Source organism: Budorcas taxicolor, chromosome 3, assembly GCF_023091745.1.
Source record: "Budorcas taxicolor isolate Tak-1 chromosome 3, Takin1.1, whole genome shotgun sequence".
Lineage (NCBI taxonomy): Eukaryota > Metazoa > Chordata > Mammalia > Artiodactyla > Bovidae > Budorcas > Budorcas taxicolor.
In genome coordinates, this window is record NC_068912.1 from 911,168 (window position 1) to 924,054 (window position 12,887).

General features: G+C 38.4%; 1 protein-coding gene across 2 annotated transcripts in view; it reads right to left on the reverse strand.

The window, feature by feature from the left end:
* Positions 1 to 12,887, reverse strand: part of TIPRL (TOR signaling pathway regulator) — a 69,248-nt gene that overhangs the window by 36,832 nt on the left and 19,529 nt on the right. Inside the window, exons 4-5 of one of the 2 annotated variants that reach the window (XM_052637756.1) lie at positions 10,760 to 10,891; positions 10,405 to 10,421 (exon numbers count right to left, since the gene is read on the reverse strand). In XM_052637756.1, the coding sequence (XP_052493716.1) occupies positions 10,405 to 10,421; positions 10,760 to 10,891 (149 nt within the window). The remainder of the gene's footprint in view (positions 1 to 10,404; positions 10,422 to 10,759; positions 10,892 to 12,887) is intronic. The other variant, XM_052637755.1, reaches the window with a different exon arrangement.

The window sequence follows — 12,887 nt, forward strand, 5'->3', positions numbered from 1 at the left end:
GGAGGCGATAAGTCGCAGCCTTCAACTGGGGGTGACTGCACTCACCAAGCACCTGGTCACCTGAGCTGCTGAGACCTGGGATGGGCACAAAATGCAGGCCCAACCAAGTCTGCACCTTTGTGGAGTACCCGAGAACCTGAACCTGAGCGGCTTAGACCTGGGGACTGCATGCAACCCTGGGCCTGCCTCAGACAGTTCCCCAGCAGAGCAACCTAGAGCCTGAACAGTGCAGACTGGGAAAGCACACATGCCGTGAGCCGGCGCAAACCCAGTGCAAACAAGATACTGCAAGCACTCCCCACACACCCCAGTGATATTTGTTTGCAGTGTTCCTCCCTCCCCACAGCACGACTGAACAAGTGAGCCTAAAAAAAGTGACCACCCCCCCCCACACTTGTGTCAGGGTGGAAATTAGACACTGAAGAGACCAGCAAACAGAAGAAGCTAAAATAAACAGAGGGAACGGCTTTGGAAGTGACCAGTGCAATAGATTAAAACCCTGTAGTTAGCACTAACTACATAGGAAGGGGCCTATAGATCTTACGAAGTATAAGCCAGATAAGGAACTATCTGAAAATGAACTGACCCCACACTGTCCACAACAGCTCCAGAGAAAGTCCTAAATATATTTTTACTATTACCATTTTTTTACTTAAAAAAAAGAGAAAATTTTTATTTTAAGTCCCTTATTACTCCTTTAGTTTTCATTTTTATAACCTATTACCTTGCAAAAAAAAAAAAGACCCTATTTTTAAAGCAAACTTCATATATATATATTTTATAATTTTTGTGACTTTGTTGTGTTTTTTTTAATATTGTATTTTTGAGAATCTAACCTCTACTCTAGATATTTAATTTTTGCTTTTTGATATTTGTTATAAATTTTGTACCTTTAAGAACCCAATCTTCAGTACCCATTTTTACTTGGGAGCGAGATCACTGGCCTGATGGCTCTCTCCGCCTTTTGACTCTCCTTTTTCTCCACCAGGTCGCCTCTATCTCCTCCCTTCCCCTTCTCTTCTCTACCTGTGAATCTCTTTGTATGTTCTGGGCTGTGGAGAACAGTTAGGGAACTGATTACTGGCTGGATCTGTCTCTCTCCTTTTGATTCCCCCTTTATCTCTCTGGTCACCTCTGTCTCCTTCCTCCCTCTTCTCTTCTCTGTGTAACACAATGAACATCTCTGAGGGATCCAGACTGCAGAGAGCACACAGGTAAGTGATTGCTGCTGAGCTTGTTCTCGCCCCTTTTGATTCCCCCTCTTCTCCTCCTGGTCATCTCTATCTCCCTCCTCCCTCTTCTCTTCCCCATGTACCTCTGTGAACCTCTCCAGGTATCCCTTACTGTGGAGAAACTTTTCATCATTAACCTATATGTTTTACCATCAGTGCCATATAGAGGGAGAAGTCTTGAGGCTACTGTAAGAATAAGACTGAAAACCAGAGGCAGGAGGCTTAAGTCCAAATCCTGAGAACACCAGAGAACTCTTGAATCCCAGGAACATTAATTGATAGGAGCTCATCAAACGTCTCCATACCTACACTGAAACCAAGCACCACCCAAGGGCCAACAAGCTCCAGAACAAGACATACCATGCAAATTCTCCAGCAATACAGGAACATAGCCCTGAGCTTTGATACACAGGCTGCCCAAAGTCACACCAAACCCATTGACATCTCGTAACTCATTACTGGACACTTCACTGAACTCCAGAGAGAAGAAATCCAGCTCCAACCACCAGAACACTGACACAAGCTTCCTTAACCAGGAAACCTTCACAAGCCACCCATCCAACCTGACCCACAGCAAGGAAACTCCACAACAAAAAGGAACCACAAACTGCCAGAATACAGAAAGGCCACCCCAAACACAGCAATATAAACAAGATGAAGAGAGAGAGGAATACCCAGCAGGTAAAGGAACAGGATAAATGCCCACCAAACTAAACAAAAGAGGAAGAGATAGGGAATCTACCTGATCAAGAATTCCAAATAATGATAGTGAAAACGATCAAAAGTCTTGAAAACAAATTGGAGTTACACATAAATAGCCTGGAGAAAAGGACTGAGAAGATGCAAGAAAGGTTTAACAGGGACCTAGGGCTTCCCTGGTGGCTCAGACAGTAAGGCATCTGCCTGCAATGCAGGAGACCTGGATTCAATCCCTGGGTCAAGAAGATTCCCTGGAGAAGAAAATGGAAACCCACTCCAATACTCTTGTCTGGAAAATTCCATGGATGAAGGAGCCTGGTAGGCTACAGTCCATGGGATGGCAAAGAGTCAGACACGACTGAGCAACTTCACTGATTCACTAGAAGAAATAAAAGAGTCAATATATAATGAATAATGCAATAAATGAGATAAAAAACACTCTGGAGGGAACCAACAGTAGAATAACAGAGGCAGAAGATAGTATAAGTGAGGTAGAAGATAGAATGGCAGAAATAAATTAAACAGAGAAGAAAAAAGATTTTAAAGAAATAAGGACAACCTCAGAGACCTCTGGGACAATGCTAAACGCTCCAACATTCTAATCATAGGAGTCCCAGAAGAAGATGACAAAAAGAAAGACCATGAGAAAATACTTGAGGAGGTAATAGTTGAAAACTTCCCTAAAATGGGGAAGGAAATAATCACCCAAGTCCAAGAAACCCAGAGAGTCCCAAACAAGATAAACCCAAGGCAAAACACCCTAAGACACATATTAATCAAATTAACACAGGTCAAACACAAAGAACAAATATTAAAAGCAGCAAAGGAAAAACAACAAATAACACATAAGGGGATTCCCATAAGGATAACAGCTGATGTTTCAATAGAAACTCTTCAGGCCAGGAGGGAATGGCAGGACATACTTAAAGTGATGAAAGAAAATAACCTACAGCCCAGATTACTGTAACCAGCAAGAATCTCATTCAGATATGAAGGAGAAATCAAAAGCTTTACAAACAAGCAAAAGCTGAGAGAATTCAGCACCACCAAACCAGCTCCCCAACAAATGCTAAAGGATCTTCTCTAGACAGGAAACACAGAAACAATGTATAACTCGAACCAAAAACAATAAAGTAAATGGCAAGGGGATCATACTTATCAATAATTATCTTAAATGTAAATGGGTTGAATGCCCCAACCAAAAGACAAAAGACAAAGACTGGCTGAATGGATACAAAAACAAGACCCCTATATATGTTGTCTACAAGAGACCCACCTTGAAACAAGGGACACATACAGACTGAAAGTGAAGGGCTGGAAAAAGATATTCCACACAAATAGAGACCAAAAGAAAGCAGGAGTAGCAATACTCATATCAGATAAAACAAAGGCTGTGAAAAGACACAAAGATGGATACTACATAATGATCAAATGGTCAATCCAAGAAGATAGAACAATTATAAATATATATGCACCCAACATAGGAGCACTGCAATATGTAAGACTAATGCTAACAAGTATGAAAGGGGAAATTAACAATAACACAATAAAAGTGGGAGACTTTAATATCCCACTGACACCTATGGATAGATCAACTAAACAGAAAATTAACAAGGAAACACAAACTTTAAATGATACAATAGACCAGTTAGACCTAACTGATATCTATAGGACATTTCACCCCAAAACAATGAATTTCACCTTTTTCTCAAGCGCACATGAAACCTTCTTCAGGATAGATCACATCCTGGGCCATAAATCTAGCCTTGGTAAATTCAAAAAAATTGAAATCATTCCAAGCATCTTTTCTGACCACAATGCAGTAAGATTAGATCTCAATTACAGAAGAAAAACTATTAAAAATTCCAACATATGGAGGCTGAACAACACACTGCTGAATAACCAACAAATCACAGAAGAAATCAAAAAAGAAATCAAAATATGCATAGAAATGAAAGGAAATGAAGACACAACAACCCAAAACCTATGGGACACTGTAAAAGCAGTGCTAAGGGGAAGGTTCACAGCAATACAGGCTTACCTCAAGAAATAAGAAAAAAGTAAAATAAACACCCTAACTCTACACCTAAAGCAACTGGAAAAGGAAGAAATGAAGAACCCCAGGGTTAGCAGAAGGAAAGAAATCTTAAAAATTAGGGTAGCAAGAAATGCAAAAGGAACCAAAGAGACCACAGCAAAAATCAACAAAGCCAAAAGCTGGTTCTTTGAGAAGATAAATAAAACTGGCAAACCCTTAGCTAGACTCATCAAGAAACAAAGGTAGAAAAATCAAATCAACAAAATTAGAAATGAAAATGGAGAGATCACAACAGACAACACAGAAATAAGAAGGATCATAAGAGACTATTAACACCAATTATATGCCAATAAAATGGACAATGTGGAAGAAATGGGACAAATTCTTAGAAAAGTACAACTTTTCAAAACAGAACCAGGAAGAAATAGAAAATCTTAACAAACCATCACAAGCACAGAAATCAAACCTATAATCAGAAATCTTCCAGCAAATAAAAGTCAAGGACCAGACGACTTCACAGCTGAATTCTGCCAAAAATTTAGAGAAGAGCTAACACCTATCCTACTCAAACTCTTTCAGAAAATTGCAGAGGAAGGTAAACTTCCAAACTCATTCTATGAGGCCACCCTCACCCTAATACCAAAACCAGACAAAGATGCCACAAAAAAAAAAAGAAAGCTACAGGCCAATATCACTGGTGAACATAGATACAAAAATCCTCAACAAAATTCTAGCAAACAGAATCCAACAACATATTAAAAAGATCATAGATCATGACCAAGTGGGCTTTATCCCAGAGATGCAAGGATTCTTCAATATCTGCAAATCAATCAATGAAATACACCACATTAACAAATTGAAAAATAAAAACTACATGATTATCTCAATAGATGCAGAGAAGGCCTTTGACAAAATTCAACATCCATTGATGATAAAAACCCTCCAGAAAGCAGGAACAGAAGGAACATACCTCAACATAATAAAAGCTATATATGACAAACCCACAGCAAACATTATCCTCTGTGGTGAAAAATTGAATGCACTTCCCCTAAAGTCAGGAACAAGACAAGGGTTCCCACTCTCACCACTACTATTCAACATAGTTCTGGAAGTTTGGGCCACAGTAATCAGAGCATTAAAAGAAATAAAAGGAATCCAGATTGGAAAAGAAGAAGTAAAACTCTTACTGTTTGCAAATGACATGATCCTCTACATACAACACCTTAAACACGCCACCAGAAAATTACTAAAGCTAATCAATGAATACAGTAAAGTTGCAGGACATAAATCAACAAACAGAAATCCCTTGCATTCCTATACACTAACAATGAGAAAACAGAAAGAGAAATTAAGGAAACAATTCCATTCACCATTGCAACAAAAAGAAGAAAATACTTAGGAATATATCTACCTATATATAAAAAACTATAAAACATTTGTGAAAGAAATCAAAGAGGACACTGATAGATGGAGAAATATACTGTGTTCATGGATCGAAAGAATCGATATAGTGAAAATGAGTATACTACCCAAAGCAATCTATAGATTCAATGCAATCCCTATCAAGCTACCAATGGTATTTTTCACAGAACTAGAACAAATAATTTCACAATTTGTATGGAAATACAAAAAACCTCGAATAGCCAAAGCAATCTTGAGAAAGAAGAATGGAACTGGAGGAATCAACCTTCCTGACTTCAGGCTATACTACAAAGCCACAGTCATCAAGACAGTACGGTACTGGCACAAAGACAGAAATATAGATCAATGGAACAAAATAGAAAGCCCAGAGATAAATCCATGCACCTATGGACACCTTATCTTTGACAAAGGTGGCAAGAATATACAATGGAGAAAAGATAATCTCTTTAACAAGTGATGCTGGGAAAACTGGTCAACCACTTGTAAAGGAATGAAACTAGAACACTTTCTAACATCATACACAAAAATAAACTCAAAATGGATTAAAGGTTTAAACATAAGACCAGAAACTATAAAACTCCTAGAGGAAAACATAGGCAAAACACTCTCTGACATAAATCACAGCAGGATCCTCTATGACTCACCTCCCAGAATATTGGAGATAAAAGCAAAAATAAACAAAAGGGACTTAATTAAAATTAAAAGCTTCTGCACAACAAGGGACACTATAAACAAGGTGACAAGACAGCCTTCAGAATGGGAGAAAATAATAGCAAACAAAGCAACGGACAAACAATTAATCTCAAAAGTATACAAGCAACTCCTGCAGCTCAATTCCAGAAAAATAAATGACCCAATCAAAAAATGGGCCAAAGAACTAAACAGACATTTCTCCAAAGAAGACATACAGATGGCTAACAAACACATGAAAAGATGCTCAACATCACTCATTATCAGAGAAATACAAATCGAAACCACAATGTGGTACCACTTCATGCCGGTCAGAATGGCTGCTATCCAAAAGTCTATAAGCAATAAATGCTGGAGAGGGTGTGGAGAAAAACGAACCTTCTTACACTTTTGGTGGGAATGCAAACTAGTACAGCCACTATGGAGAATAGTGTGGAGATTCCTTAAAAAACTGGAAACAGAACTGCCATACAATCCAGCAATCCCACTGCTGGGCATACACACTGAGGACACCAGAACTGAAAGAGACACATGTACCCCAATGTTCATTGCAGCACTGTTTATAATAACCAGGACATGGAAGCTAGATGTCCATCGGCAGATGAATGGATAAGAAAGCTGTGGTACATATACACAAGGGAATATTACTCAGCCATTAAAAAGAATACATTTGAATCAGTTCTAATAAGGTGTATGAAACTGGAGCATATTATACAGAGTGGAGTAAGCCAGAAAGAAAAACACCAATACAGTATACTGACACATATATATGAAGTTTAGAAAGATGGTAACGATAACCCCGTATGTGAGACAGCAAAAAAGACACAGATGTATAGAGCAGTCTTTTGGACTGTGTGGGAGAGGGTGAGGGTGGGATGATATGGGAGAATGGCACTGAAACATAAATTATCATATGTGAAACCAATCGCCAGTCCAGGTTCGATGCATGATACAGGGTGCTCAGGGCTGGTGCACTGGGATGACCCAGAGGGATGAGATGAGGAAGGAGGTGGGAGTAGGGTTCAGGATGGGGAACACATGTACACCCATGGTGGATTCATGTCAATGTATGGCAAAATCAATACAAGATTGTAAAGTAAAAATAAATAAATAAATAATTTAAAATAAAAAAATGAAGTATGGTGATAGAATATTTGACTCTGCCTAAGGGAACCTAGATAGCATATTCAAAAGCAGAGACACTACTTTGCCAACTAAAGTCTGTCTAGTCAAGACTATGGTTTTTCCAGTAGTCATGTATGGATGTGAGAGTTGGACTGTGAAGAAGGCTGAGCACTAAAGAACTGACGCTTTTGAACTGCGGTGTTGGAGAAGACTCTTGAGAGTCCCTTGGACTGCAAGGAGATCCAACCAGTCCATTCTGAAGGAGATCAGCCCTGGGATTTCTTTGGAAAGAATGATGCTAAAGCTGAAACTCCAGTACTTTGGCCACCTCATGCAAAGAGTTGACTCATTGGAAAAGACTTTGATGCTGGGAGGGACTGGGGGCAGGAGGAGAAGGGGACGACAGAGGATGAGATGGCTGGATGGCATCAAGGACTCAATGGACGCGAGTCTGAGTGAACTCCGGGAGTTGGTGATGGACAGGGAGGCCTGGCGTGCTGCAATTCATGGGGTCGCAAAGAGTCGGACACGACTGAGCGACTGAACTGAACTGAAGGGAGCTATGGAAGGCTTTTCAGAGGAGGTGACAATTTATCTGGGTCTTAAAGATAAGACAAGCTTCAGTTGAAGTGTCTCTGGAAAGTGTTAGAAATCCAATTACAACCTAATAGTAAACCGATATGAATAACTGCTAAGAGTCTGTTTTCTTTTTAAGCACATTCCACCAATAACACTGTTAATGGAAGTAGTCTGTCCTCTACTGATAGAAGAGAATACAAAAAAGAGAGAAAGAGAGACTAAACTGTAACTTAATGGTGCACTGAAATTCTGACACATAGGTGACTTCTTAAAATGACATCCACTGAATGTCTGCAAATCCTTTCAAAGTCATTTTAATTCAGAAATGTGAAATTTAAGATATATGACTTCCCTGCTGGTACAGTGGATAGGAATCCACCTGTCAATGCAGAGGACATGGGGTTGATCCCTAGTCTGAGAAGATTTCACATGCCATGGAGAAACTAAAGCCCATGTGCCCAAAGGCCTCAAATGGCCAGAGCAATCTTGAGAAAGAATGGAAATCAACCTTTCTGACTTCAGACTATACTACAAAGCTACAGTCATCAAGACAGTACAGTACTGACACAAAGACAGAAATATAAATCAAAATAGAAAGGTTGGAGATAAATCCATGCATCTATGGACACCTAATCTTTGATAAAAAATGAAAAAATATACAATGGAGAAAAGACAGTCTCTTCAACAAAGGTGCTGGGAAAACTGGTCAACTACATGTGAAAAAATAAAAGTAGAACACTTTCTAACACCACACACAAAAGCATACTTGAAATGGATTAAAGACCTAAATGTGGACCAGAGACTATAAAACTCTTAGAGGAAGACATAGAACACTCTCCAACATAAATCACAGCAAGATCCTCTTGACCCACCTCCCAGAGTAATGAAAATAATAACAAAAATTAACAAATGGGACCTAACATAAAAGCTTTTGCATAACAAAGAAAACTATAAGCAAGGTGAAAAGATAGCCCTCATAATGGGAGAAAACAATAGCAAATGAAACAACTGACAAAGAATTAATCTCCAAAATATACAAACAGCTCATGCAGCTCAATACCAGAAAAACAAACGACTCAATCAAAAAGTGGGCAAAAGACCTAAATAGACATTTCTCCAAAGAAGACAGACAGATAGCTAATAAACATCACTCATGCTCAACATCACTCATTATTAAAGAAATGCAAATCAAAACCACAATAAGGTATCATCTCACACCAGTCAGAATTATTATTGCTGTTTTTCAGTCACTAAGTCATATCCAACTCTTTGTGATCCCATTGACTGCAGCATGACAGGCTCTTCTATCCTTCACTATTTCCCTGAATTTGCTCAAACTCATGTCCACTGAGTCAGTGATGCCATCCAACCATCTTATCCTCTGTCACCTCCTTCTCCTCTTGCCCTCAATCTTTTCCAGCATTAGGGTCCTTTCCAATGAATCAGCTATTTGCATCAGGTGGCCAAAGTATTGGAGCTTCAGCATCAGCCTTTCCAATGAATATTCAGGGTTGATTTCCTTTAGGATTGACTGGCTTAATCTCCCTGCTATCCAAGAACTCTCAAGAGTCTTCTCCAGCACCACAGTTCAAAAATGTTACTTCTTTGGCACTCAGCATTTTTTTTGGTCCAGTTAATTTTATGTTCTGGCCATCATCAAAAAGTCTACAAACAATAAATGCTGGAGAGGGTGTAGAGAAAAGGGAATCCTCTTACACTGTTGGTGGGAATGCAAACTGGTACATCCACTATGGAGAACAGTGTGGAGATTCCTTAAAAAACTGAGAATGAAACTGCCATACGACCCAGCAACCCCACTGCTGGGCATATACCCCAAGGAAACCAGAAGTGAAAGAGACACATGTACCCCAGTGTTCACTGCAGCACTATTTACAATAGCTAGGACATGGAAACAACCTAGACATCCATCAGCAGATGAATGGATAAGGAAGTTGTAGTACATAGACACAATGGAATATTACTCAGCTATAAAAAGGAACACATTTGAGTCAGTTCTAATGAGGTGGATGAACCTAGAGCCTATTATATAGAGTGAAGTAAGTCAGAAGGAGAAAGACAAATACTGTATATTAACGCATATATATGGAATTTAGAAAGATGGTACCAACGATCCTACATGCAGGGCAGCAAAGGAAACAGAGACGTAAAGAACCGACTTTTGGCCTCAGTGAGAAAAGGAGTGGGTAGGATGATTTGAGAGAATAGCATTAAAACATATATAGTGCCATATATAAAACAGATAAACAATGCAAGTTTGATGCATGAAGCAGGGCACCCAAAACCAGTGCCCTGGGACAACCTAGAGGGATAGGGTGGGGAGGGAAGTGGAAGCAGGATTCAGTATGGGGGTGGGGGGGGACACATGCGGCCGACTCATGCTGATGTATGGCAAAAATCATCAAAATGCTGTAAAGTAATTATCCTCCAATTAAAATAAATACATTAGTTTTGTTTTTTAAAAAAGCCCTTGTGCCACAACTACTAAGCCTGCACTCTAGAGCCCACAAGCTGTGACCACTGAAGCCCGTACGCCTGGGGCCTGCACTCTGCAGCAAGAGAAGCCACCGTGCGCCACAGCAGAGAGGAGCCCTCACTCACCACAGCCACAGAAAAGCCTGCGTGGAGCGACGGAAACGCAGCACAGCCAAAAACAAACAGATGATAGAAAAGAAACTTCAGTAACAAAAGGAAATTAAGCTTTAATTTCCATTCAAATTAAACAATAAACAAACCACAAAGTAACCAGATGGGCCTACAAAAAAAAAAATGCTTTGCTAAAGTCTTAGCAATATGCTATTTTGTGAATTTTATAATGGATGTTAATAAGATGTATCCTAGATTCAAGTGAAACTCTATATGACATCATGTTAAGACTGTGTTTTGAAGTGAGTCATATTTCTAACCAATAGCAAAAATGAAAGAAGTTAATTTTAAACAAATTCACAGTACTCACAATTTTCACACTCAGGCTTGAAACTCCATGATCATGAAGTTCATCCTCAAATAGGAGAACTTCTTCGAAAAACTTAATCTGTTCTCTGGCTTTCAGTTTCTCTGTATCTATATGATCTGTTGTAGGTACAACCTGAAAGAAAAAATTTAAGAATGGGCTCGTAAAAAAAATTTAAACAGTTTTCCTACCAATATTTTCTGCATAGCCAGAGCATGGTTCTAAATTTTGATGTTATAGGTAGACACACAAAATGAGATATATACCTTGTCCCCAAAGAACAGAAAATGTCCAATATTATAGCTTCATAACAAATACAGTCAAAATTCATCATCTCATTCAAATCATGAAATAGAACACAGTAAAATCAACTGCTCTATTGTGACTATGAGAAAATTAACTATCTGAAAATTAGTCAATGTGATGTATAAACCACTACTATCATAGAAGTTCAAAGCAGTTTGGTGCTATAAAAGTCTACTTACAAGACATTTTTTGGAACTTAAAAAAAATCTTTCCTATCAGAATGATGTTACATAGTTTAGATCTATCTCCAAGTCTACAAACAAAAGTGTTTTAAATATTGAGATAAATAAGAACTTTAGAGAAATTTTAAGGAAAACTCCTAGCATTCCAAAGAGCTTTAGAGGATACTGGCTATTTTTTTTTAAGTATTATTTTACAGCTACCAGACACAAACATATATAACCCAACAAAAGCACCAACAATCTCAAGATGGGTCACATCAGTAATTCACTAAATCCAAGTATCTCTTAACAGTAACATGAAAGTGTGTTTTGTGATACTATTCAAATATGATCATTTTTACTATAAAATGTTCAGCTTTCCAACTCTTTAAAAAAGTTGTATCATGAATAAACACAACAAAGCAATGCCTGTCAAACTATAAGTATTCAGTATATGGTAGCTATTATTGTACTTTATTTAGAAGCTGTGAATAGGTCTTTTTTTTCTTTTCACTCAAGGATAGAATTAAGAAATTTATAGTTTCAGAAAACTGGATAAGAATTAGAAAAATATGATAATGGATGGCTAAGTGATTACATAGACTTTGTGGGAAAATGGTTTTAGCTCCCTATTAAGTAATGCAGAGGAGGAAAGGGTGCTATGAAAGAATCTGGCAGTTTGATTCCCAAGAGGTGAAAAAAAGGTCCATAGTTCTTCCATATTTACTTACAGATGATATTTTAGCTCTCTACAATTTTGTTTCAACATCCAGCAGACATGAGATCATACATGGAGGTGAAATTAAAGGGAGCGAAAGGAAGGTGAGGGGTAGGGATAGGGATTTAGGGCAGCATATGACCAGTGCCTTGCATCACCTGCATGTTTGTGATCTATTTAAGACAAAGCTCGGTGCCCCAGGACTGCCTAAGAGCATAAAACTTTAGTTAGTATTAAATAAATACAACTTTTAATTCCTTACTTTTTATTTAGTTTTAGTTCAAAGGAACACATTTGAAAGATCCTCCTTATAGATACATCTGATTTCCAAAAATTAACCATTACATCTCATTAGTAAATGGCCGTTTCACTAATATTTCAAATATGCCTTCAGTAAGTGATTGGTGAACATGAATCCATCCATTTTGCCAAGTAAGTTCTCATAAAATGTTTGAAAAAGAAAGACAAAAAATAATTAGATAACACATGGATTAGGGAAATTCATTATATTTAGCTTGAAAGTCAAAGTGAAAGTGAAGTCACTCAGTCGTGTCCAACTCTTTGCAACCCCACGGACTGTAGCCTACCAGGCTCCTCTATCCATGGGATTTTCCAGGCAATAGTACTGGAGTGGATTGCCATTTCCTTCTCCAGGAGATCTTCCCAACCCAGGGATTGAACCCGGGTCTCCCACACTGTAGACAGATGCTTTACTGTCTGAGCCACCAGGTAAGAGTATTTAACTTAGCTATATACTATCTTCTTAGTATTTAGCTTAGCTATATACTATCTTCTTCATACTACCTTCTTCATTCACAAAGACAAATATGTTTAAAACTTTATATATCTCAGCCTTTTTTCTTCCTCAGCTCCACTTATCTCCTCTCTGAATTCAAGCATCTGAAAAGGTAAAACAGCTAAACTTAAGAGATACTGAACATTTCTG